General features: G+C 43.2%; 1 protein-coding gene across 2 annotated transcripts in view; it reads left to right on the top strand.

Annotated features, from left to right (window-relative positions):
• Positions 1 to 266: 266 nt before the first annotated feature.
• LOC100564073 (cytochrome P450 2C31) overlaps positions 267 to 16,788 on the top strand; it is a 40,751-nt gene continuing 24,229 nt past the window's right edge. Inside the window, exons 1-6 of one of the 2 annotated variants that reach the window (XM_062968738.1) lie at positions 267 to 387; positions 1,720 to 1,970; positions 4,026 to 4,188; positions 11,075 to 11,224; positions 11,657 to 11,817; positions 13,412 to 13,588. In XM_062968738.1, the coding sequence (XP_062824808.1) occupies positions 1,788 to 1,970; positions 4,026 to 4,188; positions 11,075 to 11,224; positions 11,657 to 11,817; positions 13,412 to 13,588 (834 nt within the window). In that variant the 5' untranslated portion in view covers positions 267 to 387; positions 1,720 to 1,787. Of the gene's footprint in view, positions 388 to 1,477; positions 1,971 to 4,025; positions 4,189 to 11,074; positions 11,225 to 11,656; positions 11,818 to 13,411; positions 13,589 to 16,788 lie in introns of those variants that run through there. The other variant, XM_003224905.4, reaches the window with a different exon arrangement.

Raw genomic sequence — 16,788 nt, 5'->3', positions numbered from 1 at the left:
TCCGACATAAAGGGGTGGGGCAATGTCGGATAACCGAAACTGACGGATAATGGGGGGGGGGGGCTATTATCCAATCCGGAGGGAAGTGATCTTTGCCCACCATGTGTGGGGAAGGCCCAACTGGAGAGATGCCCTTTGCGCAACTTTTAAAACTCAGGCTGCGGGGAATGTGCCTCGAGGGAGGGAGGGAGGCTCCGGAGGAAGTTCTAATGGAAGAATTCTTCTGCCCGTGCCTTGCTTGCTCAGGGGCAGGGAATTATCTCAGAGAGACATCGAGGAGGAGGGAAGGAGAAGAGAAATGAAGGCAAACAGGATTTCACCACATAAAGAGAATGTTGGGCAGAGGAAGGGAAGGAGGGAGAAAGCTGCTGCCTTTCCATGGTTGAAGTAAGGCTTATAGCACTTTTAACTTCCTCCATGTTTACAAGTCTCACTTAGTGCACTTTGATCAGCCCATCCTTATGTTTTTATTGATGTGTTTTAACTTTGTTTTATTAATGGTTTGATTTTAATTGTATGTTTTAATTTTTCATTTGTGTGTTTTCGGTGTTTGATGTTTTTGTATGTATACTCTTTTGCATTTGTAAGCCGCCCTGAGTCCCTGCGGGGAGATAGGGGGGGGGGGGTACAAGAATAAAATAATAATAATAATAATAATAATAATAATTATTATTATTATTATTATTATTATTATTATTATTATTATTATTATTTTATTATGACACAGCAAACAAGATAGATATGCTGGATTTCATATCACAAAATCACAAGTCGAACACTTCCGAAGTGTCTAGGACTGTGTGATGTATTTTTGGATGATGCGTGCAGATCCCAGCAGGGTGGTCTTTTGCAGCTGGCAGATCGTAATTTTGTCAATGTTTATTATTTCCAAATGCCGGCTGAGATCTTTTGGCACGGCACCCAGTGTGCCCATCACCACTGGGACCACCTGCACTGGTTTCTGCCAGAATCTTTGAAGTTCCATCTTGAGGTCCTGATAGAGGCTGAGTTTTTCCTGTTGTTTTTCGTCAATGCAACTGTCACCTGGGATGGCAACATCAATGATCCAAATCTTTTTCTTTTCCACAACTGTGATGTCTGGTGTGTTGTGTTCCAGAACTTTGTCAGTCTGGATTCAGAAGTCCCACAGTATCTTTGCGTGCTCATTTTCCAATACTTTTGCGAGTTTGTGATCCCACCAGTTCTTTGCTGCTGGGAGGTGGTACTTGAGGCATACGTTCCAGTGAATCATTTGGGCCACATAGTTGTGCCTCTGTTTGTAGTCTGTCTGTGCAATTTTCTTACAGCAGCTGAGGATATGATCAATGGTTTTGTCGGTTTCCTTGCACAGTCTGCATTATTGTTATTATTATTATTATTATTATTATTATTATTATTATTATTATTAGCTCTGGAAGAGGGCCTCCTTCTTTGGGGGGGAGGTGTTTTTGCCATATCATTTGCTCATATTGTTCCTCAATCTGAGCATTTTAATGTGTTGCAGTGATCCTGGCTGCTTTTTCTGTAAGAGATTAATCTTCATTCTCAGTTTCTTCTTTCCCTTTGGAAATAGGGACCAGGATGGTTGCATGGTTGCACCAAAAGACAAAAACTAGATGTTAAGAGAGATATAGATATTTAAAAGGTTGCCTAAATTATTAAGAATTTTTTTTGCAAAAATGCCCATTGGTTAATGTTGACCATCCCTTTGTTTTGCAGTGGTTGCAAAGTGACTCCAAACCTTCTCCATCCTTGGATTTGTGACCATTCTTGCTCTGCATGCCGAGATGGAGCTCTTGGGGACGTGCACTGCTCTCCTGGTCATCTGGATCTCCTTCCTTCTCCTTTCTGCCACCTGGAAGAGCAAGATGTACAGAAAAGGGAAAATGCCCCCCGGCCCCACTCCGCTGCCCATCATTGGGAATGTTCTGCAGCTAATGGGCAAATACTGGGATCAGGAATTCTCCAAGGTGAGTGGAAGAAGCAGGACCCCAGCATTTTCAGGTGAAGTCTAACTCATTCTAGATCTGTGCATTTCATTTTCCCTGCTCAAGTGTTGAAATTCGTTGTTGTTTTTGGTCCAGCTCTCTAATTCATTACGCTCATATTGACGTCTTCTAGAGTATTAGCTTTTGCTAAGCTATCCCTCTCAATTTGGTGTTATGCAAACCTGATAAGCACGTCCTCTAAACCAGAGGTTCCCAACCTTTTTTGACCAGAGACCACTTAGATTTTTTTGTTTGATTTCCTGGCTGCAGTTTGCATCTGCAGTGATCTTCGAGGTGTAAAAATACAATGTCTGTCCCTGCCTCCATGTTTTCAGTTATCATGCCAGTTATCAATCAGTCTGGCTGCCATCATCTTGGTTTTCTTGCTGTTTAACTGCAGCGCGGCTTTTGCACTTTCTTCTTCCACCTTGGTGATAAGGTTCCTCAGTTCCTCTTCACTTTCAGCCATCAGAGTGGTATCATCTGCATATATAAGGTTGTTAATGTTTCTTCCAGGAGTTTTAATTCCAGTCTCGGATTCATCAAGCCCTGCACATCGCATGATGTGTTCTGCATACAAGTTGAATAGGGAGGGCCCTGCCACACTCCTTTCTCAATCTTGAACCAGTCCAGCAAGAACTATTCTTAACAAAATTGAAAGCTAGATATTTTTTAAAAAAATAATATGGAAAAAAATAACCCTGGAATTCACAGCTCTAAATAGCTGAGCACTACCCAAAATTAACACACTCACAAGAGAAGGAACGAGCAACTAAACCCTAACCCTTTCTCCAAACCCCTCTGTGGGAACAGCCAGACCGGGCCCCTTCACCCTCTCTCTCCCTCCAGACACGAGGCTTGCTTGCTCTCCGTTCGCAGCAACGGATACCAGACCACCACCCTCTCCGTGCAAAACCCAGCCCAGAATGGCTCGCCCGGGCTACACACTGGGCTTTTATGGCAATCTTCCACGTGGACGCAGAGGACGTTAGCCCCCACTTTTGTGTCCATCATGGAAGCTTCTGATTGGACGGGGAGCAGCACCCATGTTAGGCTGCGCTAAGCTCCCCTTCAAGGTACGTTGCAGAAACAACAACAAATTTTTAAAAAAATATTTTAAAAAATATATTAAAATATTTTTTGGGAAAAAATTACCAAAACATTAAGAGACAATTAGAGAATGGGCCAACGTTGGTTCGAATCACATTGCCGGTTGCTCCAAGACAACATCTCGAAACATGTATCAAAAAGCGAGAACAATCCGAAATAAATCCGATATAAGAATCAAACCGGTTTTTTGGACATCCCTAGTGAGTCCTGTGTGTCGTTGGGCGAGTAAATTTAAAGATGTTGAGGTGGGAACATCTTACCTGCCTGACAAACAAAGAGTTGGACGTCCTGTGATAGCAACCACCAAGTTTCACAAGCAAAAGGTTGACAGATTGATTCAGCACAAGCGGCTATCACTCAGAGAGAAATTCCAAGCATAATTGGCATTTCACAAGAACGTATGGGTCACATTATTGCTTTGCTTGGCTATCGGAAGGTCTGTGCACGATGGGTACCCAGGATGCTGATGCCTGAAATGAAAGCGCACAGACTTGAAATTTGCCAGGAACTCCTCTTGTGTTACGAGAATGAAGGTGACACCTTTCTCCTTTGGGGTGACATCTTCTGCTGTCAAGAATTCAATGACTGCACGTTGCTTAAGTTGCATTGACTACCATCTGCGCAGGGTTCCATACTTCGCACTTTAACAACACAACCATTCAATGCTAAGGCTTCCTGCCAAATGGGACTGTAGAGGAGAGTCTACTGAACAAGCCAGTACCTGCCGCATACCAGTCCTACCATCTGTTGAGGAGTTATGAAGGTGGAGGCATTACTTTTCATTCAACCCTCATATTTACAAGAAATCATAATAAAACCCTCCCTAGTTGGGTTTTATTATGATTGCCTCTCTCTTCTTACAGCATGATGTGTTCATTTCCAGATTTAACCATATGACTACCTGTCTCTTTCTTTCTTTTTCCTCAGATAAGTGAGAAGTATGGCCCAGTATTTACACTTTATTTGGGGATGGAGCCTGTTGTGATGCTGAATGACTATGAGTCCATCAAAGAAGCACTGATTGACCAGGGCAATGACTTTTCTGCCAGGCCAAAAATACCATTGACATATAAAGTCAGCAAAGATGGAGGTATGCAGTTCTGATTTATCTATTGCAGTTCAGATCAGGGTCAAAATCCCCTCTCAGTCAAAGAAATCCACTAAGTGATCTTGGGCAAGTCACACTGTCTGAGCCACAGAAACAAAGACAATGGCAGATCTTTTATGAAAAAGTCCAATGGTTTGAGTGTTGCCTTAAACCTCTCAGATAGGCTGCAGATGTGTCGCACCTAAGCTGATATATGCTCTTTTGAATATAATGTATTAGACACAGCTTTTATGAAATGGATGTAATGGGCTCCTCACCAAAAGTCTGTGTTTCTCCTGAAGGAGAGCATACATTTGTATTCCTATTGTTGTTAAGAAATAGCTTAAGACTAACAGAAAGCCTTGTTGCTCCCTCCTGAGATGACAAGACTTAAGAGTGGTTCAGTGGAGTATTAGGCTTGTGCAATTTCTTCGTAATTTCTTGTGCAATTTCTTCCCCATATAAAGAATTTGTTTTAAAAGGAGCCTTTATTTCTTACGTCTTGGATGTCTTCAGATGTAGCTGTGACCAAGCCCCTGTTGTGACTGCGCCTTCGGGGATTATGGTTGATGGTGATGGGATTCGAAGAGGAAGAAAAAACCCTCGTGATGAGGGTATTACTGTATATGCATATATGTGACTAAGTTTCTGTGGGATCACTACTTGTGTAAGTGTGTGTTAAGAGAAAAACACCTGGTTAATTACAACTCATGGTTGAGTAATTGGAACAATCAGGGCTAACAGGCTTGAGCCACTCCCTGAATGGGGTATATCTGGGAAATGTTTGCAATGTCTTTTGGGGACTTACTGAATGCTTGCTGAGAGCCTACTATGAAGATGCATGAATTTAATGCCAGAGACTTTATGTGAGTTTTTGTTGCTGGAAGTTTTATTATGATATTTTGACTCTGCTACTTAAGAGTAAATTTTGATTTTCTCTTCCATTTTCGTGGCTTGTTTTTTCGTTTGCTCATTGTGGATACAACAAAGGACTGGATAAGTCTGGACAGGACTGCACGCAGTTTGTTTTTCTACAAACCCGTAACAGAGTGTTCACTGGAGGAGTTGCGCAGGAAGCGACTTAGAGAGCTATATGGGGGATTTTCTGAGGAAGATTCAGATGGGGAATTTGGGGAAATGGATGCTGAGGAACAGGTGGTGGCTGGGGAAGTGGGCACTGAATGGGCACAGCCACCGGAGATGTCTGGGGATTTGGGGCCTATGGATACTGCTGAACCTGGGGTTTCTGCAGGAGCTGATCCCACTTGGGATGCTTGGAGAAGGGAGGATGGTTCTTTAAGTGTTCATGGGGCCAAGTGTGGGCAGGATGATTGGGACTCCGACGAATTGCTAGGTACTCCGGATCCATGAGCTCTAGCTGTGTGAAGTTTGGACTCTGAGTAGATTTGGGACACCTGTGTTTGGGTGTGAGTGTTTGGTCACCCAGGAGGAAGGGGAATAAAATGGGAATGTTTGGCCACTGCACTTTGCATGTGGCAAGGTGTTGCTGAGGCGCCATTGGGATCTCTGTGTTTCCGTGAAGACTGGACTTGGACTGTGATTCGGATTTGCTGATACCATCGTGGCTTGGCTCTCGCTGTGTCTTATCGTGGACCTGGTTTGGATGACTGCACCCTCTTCGGACTTTGGATTGAATTTGACCTGGCTTCTGTCTTCGCCCTCTGACTGACGACTACTTCCGGCTTCTGACTACTGGTTTGCCTTTTGGAATTTGCTGCTGCCTCCTGACCTGACCTTGGATTCTCCTGACGACGGCTATTCATCATCCCTTTGAAGCTCTCGGGTTTATCTGCACCGTGGAAGCAGTTTACTGCTCTTCTAGTTTGTTTGTTTTCAAACCAGTTTGCTGTTTTTCTTTTGGGAACTGTCCCTTTTAAATCCGCAGAGCCGGCTGTCTGTTTTCAGAAATGGTTTGGAGCCAAAAGAGGCTTTTGTACTTTCAGTTATACTCTGCAGCTTCTGGAAGGTTTCAAGCCTTCGTTTATTTTGCATATTTTCTAGCAGTCAACTCAATTTGTTCTCCAAAGCTGAACTGAAGCGTCTTTTAGTTTTTATTGAATGCCAGCGTGGGAAAATAGCGTGGCTTGTTTTTGAGTTATTTTTGTCCAAACTACTCTTGAAACACTGATAAGTGAAGTATTTCAAGGATACCTTCTGTGTTTATGTTATTTTTGGCTTATCTTCTGAATAAACTCTGTTTTGTTTGTTAACTGGCATCTGACTCTTGACAGCCCCGCTGAGAGGTGAAGCCAAACATGTTGACATGCCTCTCAGGCAATCAAGGCTGATGGAGGAGGGAGAGGGAGTCAGAGGTATCATTCATGTAGTCTTTTTTAAAAACAATTGTTTTAATTTTTTTTGAAAATTCTCCCCCAAAAAAGTGGATGGGTGAAACATTATGAAACTTGAGAGGCAAAGAGGGATAAATATGTTCTACCATTGTAGCTAGTTTCACCCCAATAGCTTTAAAAAATGAGGGAGAAAGGAGCCTCTGAATTTTCCCCATTTATAGTCATTTAGTGGGGAGCGAAGAGATGCAATAAGCAATACAAAGAAAGGATTCCCTGAAATGCACAGGCAAGAGGCCACTATAGCTAGAAGTGTAATCCAATAATATGAACTATAAAACAGTCATTAAACCAAAATATAATCCATGTGTTACCAACACACATACATTCATAGAAAGTAAAACATTGAGTCCAATGCCCACCAGAGTTCATGTTCCACATGGAGGACTGAAAAAGTCACTAATTGTGAGTCCAAATTTAAACGTCCAAGTAAGTGAATCCTTTTATGAAAACCAATGTTTTAAACAAGTCCAAGGTTAGTCAACATCCACGACCGGTTTCGACTGTGTAGTCTTCCTCAGGTGGTGGTTATGCAGGTGTGGAGAACCTAGAGTAATCAATTTCGTTCTTTGAGTATATAATTTCAATGTGTCATTATCAATGACAGAGTGGACCTACAGGGAATACATACGAATGGCTAGAAACACTTGTACAGGATAAAAATCACAAATTACAAAGTATAGTAAAAGCATTGAAGACAGGAGCATGTATACTCACATAAACTCTCCTCCATGAACTCTCCTACAGACGTGCTCTGCTACTGGTTTGATTCCTTAGGCAAGCACAGGAGAAGCAGGTAGAAGTCACTGTATATAGGGAGAATTTTAAAGGGGCCCAGTATGGATATAGGTGTGGCTATGTATCAGCCATTTGAAAGAACCTATTTGAACATCACCACAGGTATACACCAAGCTCACAGAAAACATTGAAATGAAATAGAATCATTGAGACCCTTAGGGTGAACTGTTTTAAGAGTGAATATCCAGAAGGCTTCCCATTGTTGTAGTTTGGTGCATAAATCTGTGTTTGAGGAAGAAGTAACTATCTCTAGGACCAGAACCCTGAATGATTCAGGACTATGGTTCATGTCATTGAAATGTTTATACAGGCTTGAGTCAATGGCCCGATTCCTAATCTTACTCTTGTATTCTGTTACACGGAGTTTAATTTGTCTACTGGTCTGGCCTACATACATCAAGGAACAGGGACAAGTAATAAGGTAGATGACTCCTTTGGTGGTGCATGTAGCAAAATGTTGCAGTTGATGAACTGTCTTAGTATGAGGATTCTGAAACAACTTAGCATGCGTAAATTGGGGACATATGGCACAATGGTGGCAAGGAAAATTTCCTACCAAATTAGGTCTAATTTTCACACTATGAGTATCATGGTCAATATTTGAGTGTACCAACATGTCTTTCAAGTTCTGTGTTCTTTTATGTGCCACATGGGGGGCCTTTCAAATCCTGGTATATCACGAACAAGTCCTGTCTGGAAAAATTGGTTAATGTCAAGGGCCAGACCAATTTATTGTCTGTGGACACAGATTTGTCTGCCAACAGGGTGGTGCATGAGACTTTGGATGCCCTGATGATGGCATTATCAACAATATGTCCTGGATACCCCTTGGATAAAAATTGCTTTTTAACCGATGTTAAATGTTGTTCAGAATCTTGTTGTGATGTGCAGTTACATCTAATTCTCAATATTTGAGAATATGGAAGATTATTTTCTAAGGATGGTGAATGGAAACTTGAATAATGTAGAGTTGAATTTTGGTCTGTGGGTTTACGATAATTATTGACCATCAGTCTGTTATTCAGTTTGGTAACCAAGACATCTAAGTACGGAATACTATTTGGATCAATGTGTCCAGTGAATTTGATCTCTGGGTGGATGGTATTGGCCCATGTCAATAAATCATATGCAGATTGTTGATTATTCATAATGATAAAGACGTCATCAATGTACCTAAGGTATGTAGTCATGTGGCTATAGACAGGATTCTGTGTGGGGTTCAATACAGATTTCAATTCCAAATTGTCCATGAATAAATTGGCAATGGATGGAGCAATTGGACTGCCCATGGCGACCCCTTGAATTTGAAGATAAAATTGACCACCAAATATAAAATAATTATTTTCCAACACAATGTCCAACAAATCCAAAAGAAAATGTGTTGGGGGATTCAAGTTGGTTCTGGAATCTAATATGTGTTGGCACACTGTACGTGCCTCTGATAGAGGAATGCTAGTATAAAGAGATGTCACATCCATAGTCATAAGCACTGCATCCGTTGGGAGGGTAAGGTGTTCAATGAGGTTAATGAAATGTTTCATGTCTTTAACAAAAGACCTAATGTGTTTCACATGTGGTTGTAAAAAAGAGTCCACAAATTTAGCAAGTGGTTCAAGAATAGAGCCAGAGCCTGATACGATGGGTCGGCCAATAGGGGGGTCTAGTGTTTTTATGTATTTTAGGTAACGTGTAAAATACGGGAATACAAGGATGTCTGGTAGTTAAGAAGTTTTTTTCTTGCAAATTAATGTATCCCAAACTGAGACCTTCAAAAAGTATGGTTCTAATCATGAACTGAATGTGTTTAGTAGGATCACTATCCAATAATGAATAATGTGCCCTAACTGATAATTGTCTCTGCACCTCTTTCATATAATCAGTGCGATTCATTATGACAATGGTGTTAAAGTGAGAATGATTGTATATAGAGTTGTTTAAATGTAATTGAGTCATGTGTACAATGTATGCTGGAGATTGCATCATACACTGTGTGCTGCTTACTATACCAATGTGTAAAGGGTTAAGCTTGGATTGCATCAGACAGCAGAGGATAATAAATGGCTCCCCCTTTATCTGCCGGTTTAAAAATAATATTCTGGTCCTGAGTTAGAGATTTGAGAATCTCCCATTCTGACCTAGAGAAATTGGTGCTGTATCTTATTCTGTTAGATATACGTTTAGAAAAAATCTCATCACACACCACCTTCTCAAAAACCTTAATTCCCATGTGTTCTGTGGCAGGGATGAATGTACTGCGAGATCGGAACTGAGTACTATAAAGATCAGGTGTAGGTCCAAAATGGTGATGTAATCTAATCGTGCGGAATAAATGTGCTAATTCAATGCGGATCTTGAAAGGATTAATTCTGGGTGTGGGGACAAATGAAAAGCCTTTATTAATAATCATTCTTTCTTTGGTTGTTAAAACCTTATCTGATAAGTTTATAATCAAGTTATCCTCTTCTAAGTGGTGGCCCCCTGAAAAAACCTCCTGGGTTGATGTCTGGTACGATTAGAACGTCTGGGTACAAAAGAATTAGTTCTATGGGATGAAAGAGACCCACATGATGAGCTCTCAGAAACGGAAGTAGAATCTTCCTCAGAGGTAAAGTCCCTGAAACGAATTAGTGTTGGTATTGGTGTACAGCCAACGATAAACCTTATTTTGAATATAATCATTTTCATCTCTCTCAAAAAAAATTTAACTTGAAAGATTTAATTTGTTGAGAGAAGTTATTTAGTTTACTTGAGAGGGCATCTAAGTCCTCCTTGTATCGATCATCCCTGTTAAGTGTTTGTAGTAAAGGAAGGGACTGTGACTTAATCTGTTCTATCTCCTCATTACAACATGAGATTAACAGCAACATGAGATCATGGGAGCACTTGTTTAAGAAGAATCCTGTGAAAACATCCCTGGGGGTTTAAATATCCATAGCCCTCTGGGTATTCTGTTAGCCTTGATATATTCAGCTAGGGTCGAAGCATGCAAATATAAACGTATCTCCCTACACTTGAGTTTCTCATATTCACTAATAGAAGCTTGGTTGTTCTGGCCAGGTTCCTTTGGATCAAACAATGATCTGTTTTTGATTAAAGAGTCCTTAAAGGCATCATTGAAACTTAATTGCTCCAGCCACTCTGCCATGGCAAACTAAGTTGCAATAAACAATACAAAGAAAGGATTCCCTGAAATGCACAGGCAAGAGGCCACTATAGCTAGAAGTGTAATCCAATAATATGAACTATAAAACAGTCATTAAACCAAAATATAAGCCATGTGTTACCAACACACATACATTCATAGAAAGTAAAACATTGAGTCCAATGCCCACCAGAGTTCATGTTCCACATGGAGGACCAGAGTTCATGATCCCACATCACCTCTAAGATCCCTTCCCTACCTCTCAGCTGAAGGGAGAAAGTTTGCAGAATAGCTTCCATTGATTCCATCTGGTCTTCCAGAGCGCAAACTCATGGAGGAGTTTCATCATGGCCCCAGGTAGGGGTTTTGCTTTTCTTCCTCGGAACGGTGACTCCTTTCCCCCCAATGCCAGAGGCCCTGGCCCTCCCCTTCCCCATGCCTGCCCTGTTTCCATGGAGCCCACAGTCCTGGTATGCTCTCCCTCCCTTCAGGTGTGCTACTGATCAAGGCTTTATCTACTTTGATGATTCCCCACAACACCAGGAAAAGAGGTCATGACATCTTCCTTCATCTGTTCCAGGGATAGTCTTCAGCAATGGGAAGACATGGAAGCAGCTCCGGCAATTTTCCTTGACCACCCTCCGCAACTTTGGGATGGGGAAGAGGAGCATTGAGGAGAGGATCCAAAAGGAAGCTCAATATCTCCTGGAACAATTCCATGACACAAAGGGTAAGTGGACTCTATTGGCCCACCCATACCCCAATGGCTTATTCTTAGGACTTCCCTCTTGCAATGTCTTGGTGAAAGGCTCTAAATTCAAACTCTCGCATGCATCTCAGTTTTATACATCTTCGAGGTGCAGGGTTTCCCATGCATAGGGTTAGGGACTTCTCAACCAGAGTCCCAGAATTTCCCATCTGGAGGTTCAGCATTCTGTGGCTTGGTCTTTTCTGGGAGGCTTGGGTTTTAGATATTCTAAGCCCAGATGCTCAGATGTTCTCCATCTTTAAAACATTGGAGGGAACCTAGGCAAGCATGGCTTTCCTGGTTGGTCCTGGTTGGGCAGAAACAGGAACAGAACAAGAGTTTCCACACTGGGTCAAACTGGACTGATTACTTAAGAGATGGACTGAGATAAGACCATGCTTTTTGTCCTTCCAGGCCAACCCTTTGACCCACACCACCTCATCACCTGTGCTACCTCCAATGTCATTGGTTCCATCATCTTTGGAAAGCACTATGGATACGACAACAAGAAGTTTCAAACCTTCATCAAATTGATTGTTGAATCCCTTGATATTTTTACCTCGTTCTATGCACAGGTAGGCCCTTGCTGGGTGATATTTCTCCTGAAGGCCCCATTTTCAGTGATCATTTACTACAACTACAGGTTATCTTCAAAACACGGTGACTTCACTATGCACACATCACAGTGCACTACAGCATGCTTTAAGACTGTTAATTGAAAACAAGCAAAGCCAGGGGAAAGTTTGACAGGAAACTCTTAAGTCTCATCAAAGCACTCCAGTATAGTACACTACGCATCACACAGACAAATCGTCTCCATAGAATGTGAATTGTAGTGTGGACACCCAGAGTCATCTGATGATTTGCACATTCATATTCCGAAGGGGAAGTTGACCTTCTCCAAGGCTGGCAAGCCATGAGTAGTACTGCATATCCTGGAACTGGTTTGGGGACTGGACTCTGTGGTCTCCGTCTGGACCTCAAACTGGTTCCAGAGTTTGCAGTCTAACAATTCAAAGAGCAAAAATACTTTTTCCTATGCCAGTTTCAAATTGAGATAAGCGTTCAGTGTAGATGGGCAATTTTTGTGCCACTGTTTGCAATTTTTGTGCCACTGTGACTGTGGTTTTAGCTTTGAATTCGTTTTTAAGGATTTTAACAGTTAATGTTTGATTAATACCATTGATTTTTAATTCCATTTGAATGTTTGTATGTTTTTGGATTTTAAATTGAATTGAAATGCCTTTAATATAAGCTGCACTGAGTCTCCATTGTGGAGAGAAAAAGTGGGGCATAAATAAACCTAATCATCCTCATCATCCTCACCATCATCATCATCATCAACTTTGTATATTGTATTTTATGACTATTTTATGACTGTTTTAACTGTTTTAATCATTTTAGTTTATTGTATATCAGTGTAACGGCATCAATTGCCACTTGTAAGCCGCCCTGAGTCCCCTTGGGTGAGAAGGGCGGGGTATAAATAATTGAAATAATAATAGTCATCATCATAATCATCATCATCATCATCATCGATGGCAATGGTAGAAGAGAGAGGGAGGAGGGCAGATCCAGGACCCTGGGCACTTACCACCTAAACATAGTCAGTGGATAAATAGGAGAGGGAGATGCCATGAATCCACCTTGTCCCATGATTCTTGGTTTCCAATCTGAGACTCCTAGAATTGGAAGAAATCCCGAGGGCCATCCAGTCCAGCTCTCCACCATGCAGAAATACCCAGTCAAAGCACGCCGACTATGAACATCCAGCCTGGGTTTAGAAACCTCCAAAGAGGAGACTCCACCACACTCAGAGACAGTATGTTGCATTCTTGAACAGCTCTGATCCTCAGAAAGCTTTTCCAAATATTTTGGTGGAATCTATTCTCCTATAGGGTTGTTGTGTGTCTTTCGGGCTGTGTGGCCATGTTACAGAAGTATTCTCTCCTGACGTTTCGCCCACATCCATGGCAGGCATCCTCAGAGGTTGTGAGATATAGGTATTCTCCTATAGTTTGAATTTCTCAGTCCACTGTGTCCCAATCTCTAGAGCATCAGAAAACAAGCCCGTCCCCTCCTCAATGTGACCCCTCCCCCCCTAAATATTTAAACCTGGCTCTCATATCCCCTTGTAACATGTATCAAATGCCCCACCTTTTCTTCTAGCTTTTCAATGCCTTCCCTGCCTTCATGGAATGGGTTCCAGGACCCCATCACCACATGATAGCAAACTATGTCAAATGCACAGAATTCATTTTAGAGGAAGCCAAGGAGCACAGGGCTACTCTGGACCCCAACTCACCTCGGGATTTCATCGACTGCTTCTTAATCAGAATGGATCAGGTAAGGGAGGGTCCTGGGACCCATAAGCAGAAGCCATCTTCAGGCACCAAATGCGAGTGACATGTGCTGAGAAATATGCTGGATCTGGGCTCTGTTAGTCTATGTCATCCCAATCCATACAACTGTGTTGGACTTCAGTTGGCCTTTGTAAATTACTATGAATATTTATTTAGGTTTTATGTCACTATGTAATTCTTCTTTGGTTCTGTCTATAGGTTTAATTTATCAATGTTATGTTCAATTCACTGATATAGGTGTAATTTGATGCTTGGTTTTTAATGCTGTTTTTTTAAGTGGGCCAAAGCAGTCCCACTTCATCTTGTGTCGAGGGCGGGAGGCAGACTCAGGCCACCTTGGATGATTGGGGCCATTCCGTTGACAGAAAGAGAACAGGGGAAACGCTGGCCACCTCCCAGCAGATCACACAGCGTGTGGGAGAGATGCTAGCTCTCAACCACCAGCCCTTCCGCATGGTGGAACAAGAAGGCTTTGTTCGTTTGATGCAACTGGTTTGTCCCCGGTACAAAATGCCCTCTCACTTCACCTTTTCCCGAACTGTGATTCCCGGCTTGTATGAGAGCTACAAGGAACGCAAAGCCAAGATGTTGCTGAGTGCCATGGGAGGCAACATCCTTTTCATTTCTGACATTTCATCCAGGTTAGGAGGAGACCATTCCTACCTCTCTCTGAAGGCATATTGGTGAGAGAAAGTAGGAAGCCTGGAGACAGGCCATCGCTGGGCCCTCCTCACAATGGAGGTCATAGATAAGGACTACAAGGCAGAAACGATGTGCAAGTACCTAGAAACCATGATGGGGGACTGGACACGCAAGTACCTAGAAACCATGATGGGGGACTGAAGACGGGCCCAATGTCAGATAACCTTCCTGGAAGGTTGCTTTTTGTTTTGGTTGGGTTTGGTTTGTGTTGGTTTGATTTGGTTTTGGCTTGGGCCTGCCAGTGCCTAGTGAATTATAGGATGGTTGTGCAATAGCACAGACTGGAGTTATCTGGTCCTTCCCCAAGGAATGCAGGTTGGGTTTCTTTAGGTTTGGTTCAGTTTAGGGCTGTCTAATAATAATAATAATAATAATAATAATAATAATAATAATAATAATAATAACAACAACTTTATTTTTATACCCCGCCCCATCTGCCCGGAGGGACTCAGAGTGGCTTACATGGGCCATGCCCAACAACAATACAATAGCAGCAATAAAACAGTAAAACAAATATTGAAAATAAAACAAATGTCGCATCAATAAAACATCAACATCAGTAAACAGTCCTAAAAGTCGGCCTAATTGCCTATGATTGTGCAACAGTGCACTGCAGACTGAAGTAATCTTCCCCCGCCCCACGATGCTTCCTCAGGGGCGGGATTCGCTCCTGGGGTGGGGTGGGGTGCCATGCCAACCTGTCACTGTCGGCCCAAAGGTGAGACTCCTGCCCCGTGATTCTTCCATAGGGGTGGGATTCGTTCCGAGGGGGGGGGGAGCTGGAAGAGTGGAGGCCGGCCAACAGTGGCCAGTTGAGGAAACATCCCACCAGATGATCCTTCCCCAGGGGCAAGATTCGCTCCTGGGGTGGGGCCGGGTTCCACACCAACCTGTCACCGCTGGCCCAAAGGTCAGACTCCCGCCCCACGATCCTTCTGCAGAGGCAGGATTCGCTCCTGGGGTGGGGCGGGATGCCACGCCAACCTGTCACCACCGAATCAAAGGCCAGACTTCTGCCCGCAATCCTTCCGCAGGGGCGGGATTCACTCTTGGGGACGCCAGAGGAGTGTAGGCTGGTCAACAGTGGTCGGCAGAGTGGAGGCTGCCAACAGTGGTCGGCAGAAGAAACCCCCCACCCCTTATTCCTTCAGCAAGGACAAGATTGCCTTCTTGGGTGGGGCAGGGTGGAGGGGCCATAGGAGTGTGGGCAGGCCAACAGTGGCCAGCCAAGGGAATCACCGGTCCCACTATACCCTGGGGAAGATTTCCTCCTGGGGTGGGGTGGGATGCCTGCCTTTTTGGATGGCGGTGACAGTTTGGTGCGGACACACTTGTGTTGTGCAGCTGGTCCTTTCAAAAGGGTTACTGCTGGCTTAGCCAGAGCTTCCAGCAGGATGGGCTGACCAACAGTGGCCGGCCAAGGGAAACCCCGTCCCCGCTATATCTGTTGTGACTCAGCCACAGGCTAGCCAGGTTCAGGATGAAGAAGAAGGGGATTTTGGTTTTCAGATCCAAGAGCCGGCAGAGTCAGAAGTTGATTTAGAGATAAAGGCTGACTCAGAGGCTGGAGACTTGCAGTTTCAATTTAAGCAGAATGAACTGTTGACCCCAGAAACTATAGATAACGAACAGGCTGACATTCCCATGGGAAATGAGGGAGAGAGTTCAGTCCCGTCTCAGGTGCAAGATAACGATAGCATAAGCAATTATTTATCTAGGGAGGACTGTCCGTCTTGGAGGAGTTCTCAGGTCCGAAGGAGTGAGAGACTGGCGCGCAAAAAAGAGGCCTGCTCTGGGAAAAGAAACGCCTTTCTGGGTTGCTTTTAAAAGTGTACTTTGCAGATTGCTTCTTTGTCAAAGCAAATCCTCGCTTCCTCTATGTGGATGTTCTCGTCTCCTGTGTTCTTGGATCTTTGTACTTTTGGGCCTTGTTCTTGGAATCTATTGACTACTGCCTTGCTTTATGGATTATTACTCTTGCTGTGTTTTATGGACTAATGGATCTTGCTTTATGGATTAATGGACCTTTTCATGTCTTATGATACAACTGGATTCTTATTGACTCTTTCATTGCAACTTTGAAAACCTTTTTGATTGCCTGCTTGATTTATATACTGCTTTCTTCTATGTCTGACTGGATATCTATAGCAAGGTGAACTATTCTGAGGTGCGAGAATATCCTGGGCTTTTCCCACAGGAGATGTGGGGAAGAATTCCTCATGGGGTTGGACCTTTTTGGCTGGTGGTGACAGGTCGGTTTTGCCCGTGGGCTGGACACTCTGGCTGGACAGCAGTGCATCCTTCAGTTAGCTGGTCCTTCAGCGAATCAGTGCAGCCTTCTGTGAGCTAGTCCTTCCTTTGACGTTCCTGCTGCTGGTGTGGTTTTGTTTTCTTTTGGTTTGCTTTGGTTTGGGTGAAGCCGCAGTATCCTTCCGCTTGAGGAAGATTCCCTCCTGGGGTGGGGCAGGATCCCTTTTTGGC

This window comes from Anolis carolinensis, chromosome 1, assembly GCF_035594765.1.
Source record: "Anolis carolinensis isolate JA03-04 chromosome 1, rAnoCar3.1.pri, whole genome shotgun sequence".
In the NCBI taxonomy this organism is placed as follows: Eukaryota; Metazoa; Chordata; class Lepidosauria; order Squamata; family Dactyloidae; genus Anolis; species Anolis carolinensis.
Note: the sequence above shows the minus strand (reverse complement) of the source record. Positions and strands in the feature narration are given on the sequence as shown.